The 18,790-nt window shown below is 44.2% G+C and overlaps 1 protein-coding gene across 4 annotated transcripts in view; it reads left to right on the top strand.

Annotated features, from left to right (window-relative positions):
* The first annotated feature begins 7,448 nt into the window (after positions 1–7,448).
* Positions 7,449–18,790, top strand: part of AUTS2 (activator of transcription and developmental regulator AUTS2) — a 1,022,921-nt gene continuing 1,011,579 nt past the window's right edge. For 2 of the 4 annotated variants that reach the window (XM_084880675.1, XM_084880676.1), the window contains exon 1: positions 7,449–7,877. In XM_084880675.1, coding sequence (XP_084736801.1) covers positions 7,563–7,877 — 315 coding nt within the window. In that variant the 5' untranslated portion in view covers positions 7,449–7,562. The remainder of the gene's footprint in view (positions 7,878–18,790) is intronic. The other 2 variants (XM_084880677.1, XM_084880678.1) reach the window with 1 other exon arrangement.

Here is an 18,790-nt window from a genome sequence, read left to right on the forward strand (position 1 = left end):
ATAATACATTAAAATATACACAAATTGAAGTGCCACATAAGCAGAAAAGAGGTTATTAATTCTGAATGGAAGTAGTAATCGGAGTAAGCTTTTCGAATGAGTTAGCCTGATAAATAAATTGGTTGTGATGGATGAGCAGACATCCAGTAAGTCCAGATGGCAGGAAAGGAGATTCTGGGGTGATGGACCAGCATGGACAAAGGCATGGAAGAGTTCTGGGCCAGAGCTAGCTTAGGATGTATAGAAATATTTATGCTGGAATAAAGGCAGTTGATAATGTGACTGGGACCAGACTGAAAGCAGCTTTGAACACAGCAGAAATGTAAAATAATTACTAGATTTTATAAATAGGAGCTTGCAATTAGGTCTGGACTATAATTTATTATACTAGTATTCCTCATGTAATTCCAAAGGATTGATAATTTCTCAGCCAGGATGGTATCTTATCTGAATCTAATCCTTTTAGATCTCTACTGCACTTCAAATAAAAATAAAATCAAGATTCATCACAAGTCATCTACCAAATCAAATAGAGAAATTGATCCTCAGAGTTATAATCAGTAATAAATATGGAGATCTTCCATTGGTAGCTTTGAAAAGTCATTTACAGTGTTTTCTTATGACTACCCATCAGTTTTCCCTCTGATCATGTCAAATGAATCTTCAAGTAAGAAGCAATGTCCTGAGAAGGAATAAGAAGACTGGTTGGTGCTGTGAAAATCTAAAGCTCATTAAATTTGGCTGAAACGGGTTTGGCTCAGTGGTAGAGCGTCGGTCTGCGGACTAAAAGGTCCTGGGTTCGATTCCATTCAAGGGCATGTACTTTGGTTGCAGGCACATCCCCGGTGGGGGGTGTGCAGGAGGCGGCTGGTTGCTGTTTCTCTCTCATTGACGTTTCTGGCTCTCTATCTCTCTTCCTTCCTCTCTGTAAAAAATCAATGAAATATATTTAAAGCTTATTAAATTTGACAGAATTGTCTTTTTGTTACATGATCATCATTTGGTCACCAGCAGGTATATTTGAAAAAAATATTTTTATTGATTTCAGAGAGGAAAAGAAAAGGAGAGAGAGATAGAAACATCAATTAGAGAGAGAATCCTTGATCGGCTGACTCCTTCATGCCCCACACTGGGGATCGAGCCCGCAACCAAGGTACATGCCCTTGACCGGAATCGAACCTGGAACCTTTCAGTCCGCAGGCCGATGCTCTATCCACTGAGCCAAACTGGTTTTGGCCTGAAGAATACCTGTTGATCAATGTGTCATTCATCAGTGGCACCTGCAGAGATGATGAAAGTTTATGTTATGATATTATGGAAAACAGCACAACATTTAGCAAATTGAACCACACATTTCTTCCCCCACCTTTAAAAAAAAAACAACACATTAAAACTGCAGTTTGAAAGCAACTTCCATTGCAGAAAAAAAATTAAAGCAACAGGTGATAATTAGGGCAAAGTTATAACAATGTTATTGCTTATGGGCTTCCTGTCAGTGTAAACTACCACTTCTCTCTAGGAATAGTTATCATTAAAAACAACTTAGGAGGGTTGAAGGAGGGACACTCAATGTGTTAGTCTCCTTATTTGCTCATTGGAAATGGCATAGAGATAAATTCATTAACCACCTCAGTCTACCTTATCTCAGGGCAGACACACACACACACACACACACACACACACACACACACAACAAGTGAAAGTTATAAACGACCAAAACATAAACCTTAGCTGCCTTGAGTTAAAAATCAATTTTCTTAATAAATTAAATCCAGGAATTATATACTAGTATGTAGTATCAAGAAGGATGTATTAATAATTGCCATGTTGGCAGAGTTCAGAGTGCAAGAATTATAGGGATATAAAAATTTAGTAATTTAGAAAATCTGATACCAAAAACAGCTATTGCTAGTGGAAGCCTCAGAGTTCAGTTCAGTAGTTGAGCTATAATAGTATCCTCAGACTAGTCAAGGTTGAATGTTCAAGATGTAGTTCGAGTATTAATCATCGATTCAAACAAATGATTGTACAACTGGAGAGGCTCTCCTGGGTTAAGTAGTTTATTCCTGAACACAGATGTAAGATTTTTTCTTTGTGTATTCCGGAACCACTTGAGTATTTTCCCTACTAAACAAGAAACCTCTTTTGGAGTTATTTCTTTAGCTTTACTCTTTATCAATTACAATCTTTTGGCAAAAAAGTCACCTAAGCTATTTTGCTGATGTGAATTAGAAGCTCATTCAAACTGCCCATTTCAAGTTTAAGTTTTATTTTTCACTTTTCCCGTAAGAAATCAGGAGATATGCTCTGATTTATTTTGGTTTACTATATAATATTCCATTGTATATTCACACTGTATAAAGTTGTGTAAATAAACCATAATGTATTTATCCGTTTTACTGTTGCTTTAGCATTTGGGCAGTGTTATGAATACATTAAAAAATAAAGTATTATATAGGTATTGACATGTACACAATTTACTGAAGTATGATATACATACAGGGAAGTGCACATATTATAATAGTGCAGCTTGCTGAATTTCCACAAACTGACCACACATGGGCAACCAGAAAAAGAACATGACTAACCTCCCAGAAGTGCCACCATGCCCTCTCCCAGTCATTAGTTCACATCAAGAGTGACCATTATTCTGATTTCTGATAGCATAAATTAGTTTTGCCTTTCACCTAGCATTATATTAATGAGATTTATATATGTTACTGCATTTGGAAGCAGACTGTTCACTCTTAATGTTATATAATATTCTGTTATATGGACATATCACCAATTATTTATCCATTTTACTGTTAATGAACATTCAGATTGTTTCCAGTTTGGGGTTATTATACATAGTGTTGCTCTGAGCTGTCTAATAGATGCCTTTGATATACATTTGACATTGATATATTCCTAGAAAATGAATTGCTGGGCCATAGGGTTTTCACATCCTTAAATTTAGTAGATATTACCCGTTTTCCAAAATGGTTGGACTATGTACATAGTATTTGATTCCTTGAGGAATCATTCTGAGAATTTCAGTATAACCATTAAGAGAACAAGTTTTAGAGTCACTCAGACCAAATTCAGCGTGCCAATAAACAGCTATAGCGTTTATGCACAACCCTCTCAAGCCTCAGTTTATTCCACCATAAAATAGGTGTAAAAATGAGGTATTATTTTAACACAACATAGAACAATGCCTGGCACATAATTAGTGCTTAGCTATAGTGGTTATTAATCATTAGCTCCTACAACCTAGACAATATGGAGAATTGGAAACAAATATGGGCAATTTAATCCACAAACAATTTTCATTCTCTGATGGAAGGAAATTGAACCTCTCACCCAAAAGACATTACCAATTTTAGGAGCATTACACTTAGATCCTGGAAAAAAAAAACCAACAAAAACATTTAAACAGGATCCCAAAATGCATTTGCAAATTACTCTTGCCAGAGGCAGGGTTCTTGAATGCAGCGCATTGCGATCCATTTTTTCCCCCTCCTATGAGACATATTCTTTAAAGACAAGACTGCCAAGGGCTACTCTGGAAAGTCACTAATATTACACTTTTTATTATATTTGCCAATTTCACACTTTCCTTAAACTAACCCACAGAGTTGTTGAGAAGTGACTGTAAATGCAAAATTAGTTCCTAGTTTTCCTTGAAATGTACCAATATCTACAGCATCTTCTACAATCCTAAAAACCCTAAAAATGACCCCAGATCCTTGCTTTAAACTGAAAAGAATTTGCCATTTTTAGTAGGCATGAACTTGATAACTTCAGCCTGGATTTCAGCAGCTGTCCGGGCAGCATCCTAGAAGGTTACACTTGGTCCAGAGGTACTGTTTTAGCTAACTCAGTTATCTGAGGCAGGTTCTTTTGGAAGGTGCACCCTGTCCCTAATAAGTCGAATCAGATCCCATGTATCAGTCACTATTTCTCAAGAAATAAAGCACACAGTCTACTGGAAAAGATGCCATCATTTGAGGCCACTGGTAGACCTGAGAGGGAACTTTTTGAACAGGTAATTGAAAATCTTTTGATTTTACAGTTAAGAAAACTAGTCATTTAAGAGTCTTGCCTATGGTCAAATGAATTGTTCCCTGGAAAGGCAGAATGCTCAAGTCTTATTTACATTTCTGTGGTTGCTCCTCTTTGTTCTGGTGCCATGGCCCCTCCCATTGTCCCATTCTGTCTCCTACCTCAGTTCCATCAAGATCCAGACATGGGGACCCTGAAGAGTGTGATTTAAAGGGGATGAATAACCATTCCATTGTCCTTAGGAAGGGTAAGGTGAGTGAGGCTTGCCTACTTGATAGAACACAAGATCCAAGAGGAAGGACCTTCTGTGTTTTGTGTACCACTGTATTCTCAGTACCTACAATTGTGCTTGGTACGTAATAGGTCCTATAACTGTTAAACGAACAAATGAATGAATGAATAAACAAATCTTGGTTATGTCAGGTTGTCATGTCCTCACTGTTTTTATCTACCATCTCCTCTCAGTAATACAAAAACAAATAAATGTGCACATTTAAAATCTAAAGAGATGTCATGTACAAGCGTCTGGTATGTGCTTGAACCATTGTGAGCAATTAACAAATGTCAGTTCATTTCCCTTTTCTTCCTCCCCAAGTGTGGGTTCCTGGGTCAGGGGGTGATGTGTCAGGGTGTTTAAGTGCCTGGACAGAAAGGGAAGCGGGTATCTAATTGGCTAGTGAGAAAGAGCTGCTGGCATCTTTCTAAACTTAGTACCCGTATTTTCCGGCGTATAAGATGACCCCCCTAATTTTACAGTTAAAACATAGGTTTAGGCCTATATTCGCTGTATAAGACTACCCCTCACTTCAAAGAAAAGACTTTGCCTTCAAGATCTGCAGGTAATTTTTGTGCAATTTTGGTCTTTTGCCCCCGATTTTCAGTTGACTTTTTTTATTTTCAAAAGTTGTCTTATACGCCGGAAAATACTAAATAAATTCGTGCCCGGAAAAACAAAACAAAAACAAAACGCACAGGCCAGTCGCTTTTGTTGTCATATTCTCAGCTGCACTAAGCTTTTCAGTACAACTTTTTGTAAGAGCTCCATTGCGGAGACAGGAGAGGCAGTGATAGGAAAAGTCTGAAAGACCCTTTCCTTACCCATACTAAAGGTAGCCCGCCCAGGCAGGGACTGTGTGTTTATAGCCCATCTAAGGGTCCCGGTCCGGGCGATGCGGCCCCTCCGGCCCCGCCCCCTCGCCCGCCAAGACTGCCTGAGGTTCAAGTTCGCCCCGGCCTCCAGCTGCAGCTCCGAAGCCAGGGCCAGCGCGTCCAAAAAGCCGCCGGGGTTTGCAGGCGCCGAGGAGGGTCCAGAGGTCATCACGGTGCGGGGTCACTCGGGCACGCGTGGTGCTACCACGTGGAAGAAAAGTTCCCAACTCCGCCCGTGGGGCCTCCCAGTGCCCTCCAGGGGAGCCGAGGTCTGCGCCTGGGGGCACCCGCTCCCATGCCCGCGCCTCCAGGCGCGACCCCTCCCAGGGAAGCCCCCTTGTGTCCCTTCGCAGAAACCCCTCCTTCCCTCCCGGCGCGGGTTGCCCAGGGAGGACACTTGGGGCGGGGGGGGGGGGAGGGGGGGGGAGGGCAACCGAGAAGGCGGCCGGGGAGCCTCCGGAGGGCCTGCGGCAGGGGGTCGAGAGACAAGTGTTTCCCCGAGGAGTGTGCTGGGGGGTGGAGGGGGTGGAGGCGCGGAACTGGGCGCCCCAAGTAGCCAGGGGACGGTGGCCACACACGCATCCCCAGCGCGACCGGCGGGATCGGGGCACGGCTCCCACACCCTCGCGCGCTAACTTTGTGGGGCCGCAGCCGACCCCACGCAGGCGGCCCCGTCGCCGCCGCCCCCCAGCCCACCTCCGCCGCCCACTCCCCGCGCCCCTCCGCCCCCAGTGCGCAGGCCCGGCCGCCCCAGCGCGCATGCCCTGGGCGCGGGAGCGCGGCCAGCCCGCAGCCTTTTGCTTTCTACACACTCTCCACCGCTGGGGAGGGGGCGGGGGCGGAGGCGGCCCGGGGCCACGTGACCAGCCGGCCGGGGCCGCGGGGGCGGGAGCGCGCGCCGGGCCGGGCGCGGGGAGGGCGCGTGCGCGGGCGCGCGCGGGCGGGTGCGGGGCTGGGCTGAGGCGGCGGCGGCGGCGGTGGGCCGGCCGCGGAGGGGGAGGAGCGGGCGCGGAGCGAGGCGGGCGGGCGGGCGGAGGATGGGGCTGTGCCCGTGCTCCCGCTGCAGCCGCCCGGGGACACGCTGTACACCCTCCGGCTCGGGGCTCCGGTGGCAGCCTTAGCCGCTCGGTGATCGCCGCGTCCCCAGCGCTTCCCGATCGCCTTCCTCCCTCCGGCTGGGCGCAGCGAAGAGGCGGCGGCGGCGGCGGCGGCACCCCGGTGTCTCTCCCGCTGGAGATTTCTTTCTGCTTTTCCTCGTCGACAGACTCACCCCCTCCCATTTTTTTGAAGAAGGGTGACCTCTTCTCTGGGACTGGACTGGAAATTTTTTTTTTTTTTTTTAGATCGGGGTGGGTGGGGGGGGGTGGGTGGCAGCGTCAGGGTCTGTCTGCTTCTTCTCTTCTTTCAGCTCCCCCCCTCCTCCTCCCTCTCCAAGACCCGAAAAGCAAAAACCCCACAACTGCTCCAGCATCCTCCTCCTTCCCTTCCTCCACCTCCCTCTCCTCCACCTCTGCCAGTTTCGCTCTCTCCTCCTCCTTCTCCTCCCCTAATTATTTCATTATTATGCTCCCCTCCCTGGGGGGTCCCCTCCCTCTCCGATCGCCGGGCAGCCCCGGCCTCCCCTGGACGCGTTTCCTCAAAACCTGGGAGCCTGGGAGTGAGTTTGCTCCGGGGCGTGTGTGAGAGGCGAGGCGGCGGCGGGGGTGTTTTCCTGAGCGAAGGGGCGGGTGAAGTTCATTGCCCCCCACTTTCCCGCGACCTTTTTCGGACCCGATTTTGGACTCGGTGGTGGTGGTGGGGGGCGCAGTCGTATTTGGGGGACCGGGGAGCAGGGAGGGGGGGGGCGCGGCGGAGAATGGCCGCGGGGAGGGCTCCCCGGAGCCTCCCAGCCTCTTGATCAAAGCATTCCGCTATTCTGATTTATTGCCTGCTCGGTGAGTTATTTTTTTTTTTTTTCCCTCTAAAGGAGACCTGTGTGTTCAGCCATTACTTTGCTCGGGCGCCGCTCGCTCGCTCGCAGGGATCTCCCCCGACCCTCCTCCCGGCGGGGCCGCGGGGGGCAGCCGGCCCCGCACTTGGGCTCCTCGCCTCTCGCCTCTCGCCCTCGCGCCCGTCCCTCCTCCCGTCCCCCCGCCCCTTCCCCCCTTCCCTTTCTCCTCTCTTTCTTCCCCTCTCTCCCTTCTTTCGGCCGCCGTCTCCCCCGCGCCCTCCTCGGGGCGGAGGGAAGCCGAGAGAGCGGGGAGGCGGAGGGAGGGAGGGGTGGGTGTCATTTTTTTTATTTTGATTTTTGATTTTCGTGTGCGGCCGCGGCCGGAGCCCTGTGGCGGGCGGGCGGCGAGCGGGGCAGCCCCCGGCGCGGCGGAGCCATGGATGGCCCGGCGCGGGGCCACGGGCTCCGCAAGAAGCGGCGGTCGCGGTCGCAGCGAGACCGGGAGAGGCGCTCCCGGGGCGGCGGGCTGGGGGCCGGCGCGGCTGCTGGCGGCGCCGCCGGCCGGACCCGGGCGCCCTCGCTCGCCTCGTCGTCGGGCTCCGACAAGGAAGACAATGGGAAGCCCCCGTCCTCCGCCGCCCCGTCCCGGCCCCGACCCCCGCGGAGGAAGCGCAGGGAGTCCACGTCGGCCGAAGAGGACATCATTGATGGATTTGCCATGACCAGCTTTGTCACTTTTGAAGCGCTGGAGGTAAGGGGGACACCCCCCTCGTCTCCCCCTGGTTTTCCTTTCTATGCAACGACCCCATTTTTCGCGGTGCCCGGCGCCGTCAGCTTCGCCCACGGTGTGCTCTGGCCGGTGTGTCTGTCTGTCTGTCTGTCTGTCTAAGACTGGAGATCTTATTGTTGGGGGGAATAGGAACAGGGGGGCGCGGACAGACAGGCAGGCAGGCAGGCAGCAGGAGGGAATCGCCAAGCCCTGCCTGGGCTCCCGGGTTCCTCGTTTTCGCTCGCCTGTCCCCTGCGCCCCCTTCCCGCGCCCCCTCCGCAGCAGATGGGCACGGAGAAAGGGGTTCGGGCATCACAACAATGCGCCCCCCTCCCCACGGATATAGCTCTGCCTCTACTCCTTCCTCCTCTCCCTCCCCAATCATGGCTTCTTAGCTGGTGGAAGTCTCTCTGCTGGGTTTGGGGCGCCTGTGGACGGTTCCCTGTGTGTGCTTTCTACGGAGCCATATGTGCTTGTGTGTGTGTGTGTGTGTGTGTGTGTGTGTGTGTGTGTGTGTAGTGTATACCTTTCCTGGGTGTCCTCGGACCTGGAGACTGATGGTGTTTTGTGGTGTCTCTGTCCCCCTCTCCCTGCCTTTTTTTTTTTTTTTTTTCTTCTGGTGAAGCTGGGGAAGGGGGCGTTTTCTCCTGGTTGGGAGGGAGGAGGGAGGAGGGGAGAGCAGAGAGAAAAGGATGGAATATCTTTCTGTGCTCCCCATGGGGCTCTGTTGCAGGAAGGGTTAATTATAATATTTGTGCACAGAGATATATGCACATGGGTGTATAGGAGCAGTTTGGTTAAAGGACAGGAAAAGGTACACCAGGGACGACTGGTGGGAGGGAAGAATACAATCCTAGCTGGTATCTGAAGGGCTTGACACCCAATTGTCCCTCTCCCTTTCCTTTTTTAAATTTATTTTTTTTGGTGTGTGTGTGTGTGTGTGTGTGTGTGTGTGTGTGTGTTTCTCTTTTCTTTCTGATGGGCTTTGTGTGTATATACAAGTCTTTATTCCTTGGGTACCTGCAGTGTTGATTTCCAAAAGCACATTTTGCTGCCCTCTAACCAGCTTCTGGGGAAGAGGGTGGGTAGTTAGAGGTAGACTGTCCAGGGGTCAGGGGGAAACTGTCTTTACCTGGAAGAATCCCATTTGGTGCTGGCATGGGTCCTTGGTCTCTACAAATGTAACCCCCTTTTCCCTCCCCCTGCCTTGCTTTCCCCATCCCCAACACACTACACACACAGAAAAGGCTTTGAGATTCTGCAGAGTTGGTCCAGCTTTGCTTAAGCACAAAATCAAGATAGTTGGTTTCTAGCCTTTTATGCACTTGGCCTGGTTAGAGGTTCCTGAAGGAAACTTTTTCCTTTTCCTTTGATGTTGTGCTGTAATTATGGTATTATTTGAGATGATCAAATATGCCAGCGTAGTTAATGACAGCTTAAATCTCACTTGCAGTAACTGTACAGGTTGAGATTGCTGGTTCTCTGTGTGTGTTTGGGTCTCAGGTTTAATATATTTTTAAACAGAAGCCTTCCTTTTTTTTTTTTCTTTTCTATTTGAACTGCTTTTTGGTTGGGCTGCTGGTGGTAATGGTGGTGGTGGATGGTGGCCAAGTGGTTGGGGAGGAAGGGAGGGTGGCTGCTGGTATTGGTGACCATGGATTTTGATGTTGGTGACTGAATCTGTTACCCTTCGGTTCTAGAACCGGTGCTTTATTGGCTAAAAAGAATTGTGCACAATCGTTTTGAGTGTTGAGGCTCACCACTTATTAGGATAATGCTAACTGTGGCTTCAACTTTGCCGAGGTGGGAGGGTACTGTACAGTGTGACCTCTTTCCCTCTGTTTCTCTGTTGATTTAAAATAGGAATTGACATAGCAGCATGTATGCTAATAGAAAATGCTGCCTAGAATTTGGTTCATGATTGCTATCGGTGGTTAGTTTGGGACAGTACTTGTAAGATCTAGTTACAAGTGGTTCTGCGTTTTGTATGGTTACCCTGGGCTGCCCCATGTCCCCTCTCAGTAAGCAAGGGGTCTGTAGTTTCCCATAGACATTTCTGAAGGCCAAATAGAAATAGGTATAACTTAGGCAGTAGTTTCTAAAGTCATTTTTGCTTTTGATAAATATTTGCCTGGGCTTGTGATGTGTATATCTATTCATTTGGCATTTGAGAGAAAATGTACCCTTCTAGTTTCTTTTGGGGCTTGAAAAACTTTTAATTTTTAAAGAAGACCAAGTTCAAAGTCTGCCGTTAACACCATTACCTTTCTTGCTGCGATTATCTTTTTTTTTTTCCCCCCCTGCTACTTTTCTTAATTTAAAATCCCAGTTATTTTGGTTTGCTGAATATTATGCTACCTTAGTATCTAAATACTATTTACACACCTGTGTGTGAGTCTAAATGGTCTAACACTTGAAAAAGTTTTCTTAAAACTTTATAGAAAATTTAAACATATACAAAAGTAGAGAGAACAATTTGATAATCCCCAATGTACCCAACACCCAGCTCACCAACTGCCAGCTCATGTTTCATCTTGTTTCAACTGTATCTCATCTACTCAATCTCCCCTCCTAGATGTGATAGGAGAAATATGTAAATATTTCTGTATGTACCTGGAAATGGTAATGATTTAAAAAAAACACCAAAACCCCCACAGTACCATTATCACACCTAAGTAAACAAGTTTCCTAATATCATCAAATATCCTGTCAGTGTTCACATGTAAAAGGTTCAGCTTTTGTAGGAAAGCTGTAAATCTTTCAGATTAGAAACAAAGTGGGGAATAAAAATAATGTATGTTTGGTTCTGCAGATCTGTTTGCTGCACATTTGTATCCAGGCTGGGTGGTCAAACATACGTGTGTAGTGAGCATGAAGATAAAACCTACGTATGTACTCATTTTGGAAGATTTACTCAGCCATCACCATAAAACGTGAGGGCTTATCGGGAAACAGGCAACTAAGCTATGAACTTGGATAGAAATGTATGTGACAGAATTATGATAGATGCTAAGGGTACCCTAAATATGTATTACTTTTTTGTGTGCCTTGTGTTTAGAAATGAAAACAGTCATCACCATATAACTTGAGGCTGCTGCTAGTATTGTGATAAGAAACCAGAAATATTGGCTTAATACAGGTAGGCTTGTATCTTATGCCAGTTCAGAGCAATAGCTGGCAAACTGGAGTAGCTTACTTTGGATATTAATGGATGGACAAATTGATTTTTGACTCCCTCTCTGAAAAAGGCTCCTGTCCCAAAATGAAATGTGCTGATATAAGTTGTTCCAGTCCAACTATGACTTTCCTAATGCTGGAGCAAAAGTAAGGAACTTGCCTAACGACAACCAGCATTTTTATGCTGATTATTTTTTCACTATTGGATATTTAAGATGATGAAAGCTTTGGGAGTAGTTTGAGAAGCCCACACTTCATAGGTAGTAAAACTGGCCGAGGTAGTTTCATATTCTGCAGGGACACTTGTCTTGAGTAATTGCACCCTGAAGTTCAAGTATGTGATTGTGAAGAGTCTCATGATAGAAGATAAGAGGGTAGGTGAGGAGGCTAAAGTTGATCATGGTGTTCTTTTCATTAGGCATTTGAGAAACAGAATTACCATTTGGATATGGTGCTGTTTATTTGGATATTCTTTGAATAGCAGGCTGAGAGTGAATATCCCCAGATGTCATACCTCATTAAAAAAAACAAAAGTCACTTCTAACAAGGAAAGCATAATGGAAATGTTGGAGTTTTAGTACTGTCAGTGTTCCATGATATACCTGATAATGTTGCTGTTCTGTTCTTATTTGGGTTTCTTTTTGTGTAGTCTCAATTAGCCATGTGAGTAATGCAGCTAAAATTTTTTCCCCCATTTTTTTTATTAAGGTATTATATGTGTACATATCTTACCATTGTGCAGCTAAAACTTTGACTTTGCAAAATCATTATTTTTTTTCACCCTCACTCCTCTGTTGTGCACTGGATTTTTGGATGCAGCCTCCTTTTGTACAATTGACCAAGGGAAGCAAAGATGAAATTGGTGGGATTGGCAGACAGGAGGCCCCTTGGAGCTCCGCAGGCTTGTAAAAACTAAGGAAGACTCATTTCTGGTGGGTACAGGATCAAACCAAGAATTTCATGTGGTCTTCATGTCCTAGCTCTGTTTCAGGGCTTCCCCTGAAACACTGCACACCGATAGCACAAATGGGCTGTACAGAAGTTGTTGTATTTATAGTGTGCCCTGTTAATAGGCTTTAATAATGTATCATGGTCAAATCTCACTTATTCAGTTGTTTAAAAACACCCAACATTAATCATGTTCCTCATATCAGTCAGCAAATATTTATGGAGTGCCTGATATGTGCAAGGTATTAGGAAGCGTACAAAAAACCCCTAAAATATATGTAGCATCTTGAAGGAGTGTACCATTTAGTTGCTGACAAGTCCAGCACCTACAACATTTCAAAATAGGCCCTTGGATGCCTAATACCAACTATGTGCAATAGGCGTTCAGAGAATGGGACAGTGAGTGCCACTGGCTAAAGCATTTGAGAAGGCTTCCTGGAGAAGATGGGACCTAAAAGGTTGAAGTGATTTGGGTAGATAGAGAAGGAAGGAATGTGGGAATGAAAGCATTTGAAGAAGTGGGAATAGCGAAGAAGGTGCAGGAAAAAGAGTGAGAAGATGCTATTTGATTAGGGGTTGGGGGCCAGGAAGGCCTGGTAGAAATAAGTCCAACATCATGGAAGTAAAGAGTGCTTGTAGGGAGTCGGGAGACAGTGGAGAAATATTCCAGGCTTGGCTGTCCTAACTGGTTGAGTCACTTTCGGAAGTTACTAGTCTAAAGTATCATTTTCAAAACCCATTAGTTGAGAGGTTTAGACTAGTTTTAGAGCAAAAGGTGCCCATGCTGGCTGGGAACACAGCTTTGCCAGGTGTTCAGAGTTTGCGTTTTAGAACAGAAAAATGTGATCTGGTCTCCAATAGTTTTGGAACTTGGTGGGCTAGACAAAATTCAAGGGGTGACTTGTTATGTCAGAATTAAGTCTTTTATTATATGAAATGCGAGTTTTGAGTATCAGAGAAGGCCATATGATGTACCTTATTTCCTAAAATTATTTGACCACAGGACACTTGTATTGTTGGCATTAGAATCCATAATCTGGTATGGGGGATACTGGGAAAGATCTGATAGATCCCTTCCAGGATTCTGGTGATCTCTGAGTTTAGAGAGAGTGGGCCCGTGATAGACTACTTGGAAAACCAGGCACAGAAGTTTGAAGTTGCAGCGGAGGCTGCTGCTGAAGTGGGAGTGGTAAGGGGAGTGCAAGGTGTAAATAATGATGATTAGTTCATTTGTCCTCCTGCTCTCTTTTCCTGCCTGGTGTCAGCCCTTTCATTGATTGTTGGCAACCCCACCATGAAGTAAGAATTGGTCAGTGATTTTCATTAATAGCACTTTCAGTGTAATAGCAGCCCAGTTCTCAGGCCACCCAGCTGCCTCTAGCCAATACGTTCTACCCTGTCTTCTTAGTCCCTTCTAGTGTATTGCTGCTTTCTAAGCAAGCTGGAAAGTAGGTTGGATGAGAAAGGAGGCTGGCACTGACTGACCTTAAAAGAAAGGTTTCTTTGGCCCGTTTATGTAGGAAGTGCTAGTTCAACAAAGGTCAGAACCTTTCTGCTGTTTCTCAGCCAGAGAGAGCTGTGGAGATAGGTTTTGTTTTTCACTTTTTTATCTTGGGAAGTTTGGAATGGAATTGCAAGGTAAATGGGTCAGTTCCTCCTGCATTTCACTTCTGAAAATGTGCATGGCTTTAAGATCTGAGGAGTTCTAAGTGGTGAGAAAGTTTGCAGAAATGGAAGAGTGTGAATACTGTGATTGGTTATGCATTCAAATATTTCACTGTGTGAACTGAATTTCAGTATTTTACTGCACAGAGGTCACGTCAGAAGTATTTGTCTGAGATGAGGTCAAAGATTGTGATATGATGATTCTGCACAGTTTGTTTTAGCTGTTGAGATTAACAACTTCAGCTCTTTTTTTTGGAAGTAGAGAGGATATAAATGAGCTTTGAAAAAAATGAATTACAAAGTTAGTGGTTAGCTTTTCATCCTTTCTGAGAGTATTGTCCTCTAGCTTTCACAGTTGGAAAAGGGTTAAAAAAAACAACAAAAAACCCCAAAATCTAGAGCAAGCTCCGTTAAAAACAAACAAACACGGAGCATTAAGAATGATAAAGAGGTTCTGAGATGCAGCAGTTCTATATACTGTAAAAAAAAATAGTGATTATTTAGTTTTAGAGAATAATAGGATTAGAAATAAGGTCCCTATGCTGAGAAAAATCATAATTGAGGCCAGCAGTTAAGTAATTTAGGTCTCAATGGCTACAAGATTTAGAGGCCTTTTGGACAGAATGCCTGTAGCATTTTTTTTTTTTTTTTTAAATCCTCACAGAAGGATATTTTTCCTTTGTGAAAGGGAGGGAGTAGTGGGAGGAGGAGGAGGAGGAAGGATAGGAGGGGGAGGAGGAGACTGCTATCCATATTGTTGCTTTCCTCATGAGCCCTGACCTGGGCCAGGGGTTGAGCCTGAAATCCAGGCATGTGCTCTTGACCACGAATCAACCCAGGACCCTTCAGTCCACAGGCTGATGCTGTAACCACTGAGAAAGCTGGCTAGGGCCTGTAACAGTTTTTGATGGACTGTATGTGTGTGTGTGTGTCCACATGCAGAGAGTCGAGGACAGTGGGTTAGTGGTTTTACATTTTATTTTAACTTACGCTGTATATAGTCTAATATACTACCTTGGTGAAAGTGCCTCATAGTGTTTTTTTTGTTGTTGTGTTTTTTTGTTTTTTTTTTTTCTCCAAGAAACAACACTTTCAGGGTCAGGATTAAACCAATATTCTGCAGATAGAGGAAAAAGAAGATGGTAACAAGATAGCTGCTATTCATTTGGTAAACTTCTGAAAAATCAGGGAGATTTGAAAACGCAGATAATTGAAGTTTGGAAGAGCAAGATAGGAATTAATTTGGTGGGGAGGTTCAAAAATAATTTAGGGACATTGTTAGTTGGGCCAGAACTGTTTTTCTTATATAATCTGTACCTATTCCATAGATGAATGCCAATTTTTTTCCTAGAAGGTGGCAACGAATTTAAACCTGGGACAAACCTGTGACACCCTAAGTTTGTTTTTCTTCTTCAGAATCTTTGCTGTGATCTTCCTTCATTTCTTCTCCTAAGTCTGGAGCGTCAGGGGTATACAGTCAGTAAGTATCGTTGTAAGATCCAAAGAATAGGTCCTGTTTATGCTGTTAGTAACTGAGGTGGGGAGAAGTGTCCTGTGGTCAAATAAATTTAGAAAATAAGCACTTAGTATGGTTTTCTTTGCCTAAGAAGAGACTAGACAAGTGCAGGCTTCTGTGTGTCAGTCCTCTTCAGGTCTCTGATTCCTTCCTTTGCAAGTGGTCCTGTAGCCTAAAATTGTTGGTTTTGCTGCCTTCTTTTCAGGTATTTATTTCCACATATTAGTGTAAATGGCAGTCTTATCTCAGAATCCAGTTAGATTCCACACCCACCCACTGCCTGCCTGCCTGCCTGCCTCCTTCCTTCCCTCCCTCCCAACTGTACTCCCTTCTTCCCCTCTCTCTTCCATTACTGAGGTAGATCTATCAAAATTGTTAATGCACTTAATAGACGGTAATAGATTTAGAAAGTTGTGAATGAAATGTGGAAATTGAAACGTTTCAAACTTCCATTGTTTGAACTTTGACAGTCTGAGGAAAGGACTGATGTTAGTAAATTGCTTGCCACAATTTTCTGGGCTGTTACAGCTCATCGTTTTGATTTCCCATTTATATCCAAACCTCTAGTTAGGATTTGCCTGACAAATGACACAAATTGCCAAATTACATACAAATATATATTTTTTTACTTTACTGTCACTTTTGCCTTGCCACTATACTTCAAGGTGTGCCATATCTCCTTGGTAGCTTCAGCGTCCTGGAAAATCCAAGTGTGGCAAAATGGAGGCATAAGAAAAGAGGGGAAAGAGCCCACCGTTTTTTAAGTAATGGGAAATGGCTAATGTAGGTTGGGATTCATTTTTGGCAGAAAGTCTTCAGATTGCAGGTGCTGTGTGATTGCTATTAACTGAAGCATTTTGAAATGGCCTGGGTGAGATTCAGAAGCATAGCCTGTGAAGACAAATTGTGACTCTTGGTGTTATGGCTGAAATCTGATACTTTCTGACTGCAGTAACATTCTGAATCTGGGACAGGATTTAAGTCAATTCCCGGCTCAAGTTGTGATGGGACCTGAGGGATGTCATTTTCCTTGTTGTCCCCACACCTGCCCTACACTGCAGTGCCATACCAACCTACCAACCTCATTTAAGGTTTCCACAAAGTTCCTGATGGCAGTGTGATATTTTAGAGCTGGAATCGAGGCATTAAAAGAGTCTAGTATTGCAGTTATTCCTCAAAAGTTGTACTGAAGTAGACTTTTTGTTTTTGTTAGATAGGGTCTCTGTTCATTTATACTTGCTGGCTAAATGTTGTTCAGTGAATAGCTTTCTATAGTTAAAAACTAAGTTGGAAAAGAGAAACCTAAGAGAATGAGGATGTACAGTAGATGAAACAATAGATTAGTACTAGATTATCACTTGTTTTCCAGCCGCATACTGGAAATTCCACCCTTTCTCTCTGTGTGTGTTCAGTTGGCAAAATGATGGAAGGCCCAGGATTTTGCTCTTCTAAAATGATTTTATGTAATTCAAGTGAAGTTATACTTTTACTGAGGCAGAAGGGGAAAAAACATGCATTTGTTATGTTTTGCTGCTGTTACTGTTATTGTATTGCTGTGTATTGTAGTTTGCTCCTTTCTCATTTCTTATCAGGTAATCAGTTTGATTACTTGTGAAATTACAATTTTGAGCTTAATGTGCAGAGCATCTTTAGGAGGAGTTTATCTTAAAAGTTAGGACTCAGCTTTTCTCAGAGCAGTCTTTTGATCCATTTAACTCGGCCATTGTTGGCCAGTGTACTTTTATAAGCACAGATGATGTCTTTAGTGATGTAGTTCTGCCTCTGTTTTTTGCAAATGAAAACAGCCCAGAGTGGTTAATTGACCTGCTCAAGAATAAGAGATTCTCAGTTATCCCATGAAACTAGGAGTCTGTCTGCTTCCGAAGGGCTGGAAATGTTGGAAGTGGGTTTTTAAAAAACAAAAGTAATACCACAAATGAGAATGAGCACCCATGATTGTAAAGCTTCCAATTTTTCTAAGAATTTTAACACCCCACCCAGACCCCACTTCCCAGAATGAGGATGTAGAAGAAAAAAATATTAAGGTGATGATATGAGGATTTCTCATTCTTGAATGTGCAATGGAAAGATAACATAACTATTTGGATATAAAATGACAAGATTTTAACATGATATTTTGGATGAAACATTTTCCTCAGCCTGGCAATTGAGAGAAACTCAGAGCAAATTAACAAGTTTAGTAGCAGGTCATGTAGAACAAGTGAACTTTGGAGTATGGTTGGAGTTGAAGACTCAATCAAACTTTTCTTCTGCAGCAGACTCAGACCATTAAATAAATCCACATGGTGTATTGGCTAAGCCATCTTGCATCTTTATGGCTGAACCAGAAAACATGTAATAACTGTTTGTCATGTGTATGTTTTTATAGTCATTCATTTAATGAAAATAAGTTTTCATGAGATTGTAATAACATCTCAAGATGAATATAATTAAAACAGAAGCAGATTGACACCCCAAATTAAATGCAAACCATAAAACCTGATACCTGAGCATTGTGCTTTACATTTTTGCTGCAGGGGGCAGCCAGCCAGATATGCAAATAAAGACATTGATGAATTTCTCGGGGTGTGTATGTGGTTGTAGAGAACCCAATTATTTTATTAATCTTTCATCAGGCCTTGTTTAGATTTGCAGCAGCAATGGAATGTATTAATTTGGCAGACCAAATAGCTTAGGACCAGAAAGTAGGAAATAATAAAGGGAAGGACATGATTGATATACTCCGTTATAAATAACACATGCAACTGACAAAGGGGCTGAGTAATCTTTAGATCTGTGCTTGATGTCATTAATGGAGTTGTTAAACCAGGATGTTTGAGTTGAACTTCAATCAGAGAGGCTGCCTCCCTTTTAAAATGCCGGCCTATCTCTCCTTCCCACCATGGACAGGTATGTTGACAAAATTGGTATAAACGGAATTTTTGTAAATTGGATCAAATGCACCAAGAGAATCTTACTGTGAAAAAAATTACCGTATTTTTCGGACCATAAGACGCACTTTTTCCCCCCCAGAGGTGGGGGGAAAAAGTCCCTGCGTCTTATGGTCCAAATATAGCCTACACATATACTGTAAAAAAAAAGTTTTTTTACTTGCCCGGCTCTGTGTGGTCTCTGTGTGCTTGCCCGGCTCTAAAATGGTTCTAAATGCTGCTGTTTACTTTACAGGGTTGATTACATGTGTTTATGACTGTGATGTTGGGTTTTAATGCACATAAAATATTTTAGGACACTATTTGTTTCAGAATCTTTTTTTCTTCATTTCCCTTCTCTAAAAACTGGTGCGTCTTATGGTCCGGTGCGTCTTATGGTCCGAAAAATACGGTAAATATAGTACTCTTCCTCTCCGCAAGGAAGTTGGGGTTTTGGTAGAGTGGGTCTAAGCTGGACATAGCTTTTCCCAAAACATTTTTCTGCATGTGTGTTCTCTGTGCTCCTGGATGAGAGTGACTGTGACATTTGCATTTTCTGTTCAGGTTGCATACCTCACTTGGTCTATACTTCCAGGAATAATTGGTGGTGATTTGAATAAGCCCGCATCAATCAGATTTCAGAGCTTGGTTTTCAAGTG

This window comes from Pipistrellus hanaki (assembly GCF_964339955.1).
Source record: "Pipistrellus hanaki genome assembly, chromosome: 4".
NCBI lineage: Eukaryota > Metazoa > Chordata > Mammalia > Chiroptera > Vespertilionidae > Pipistrellus > Pipistrellus hanaki.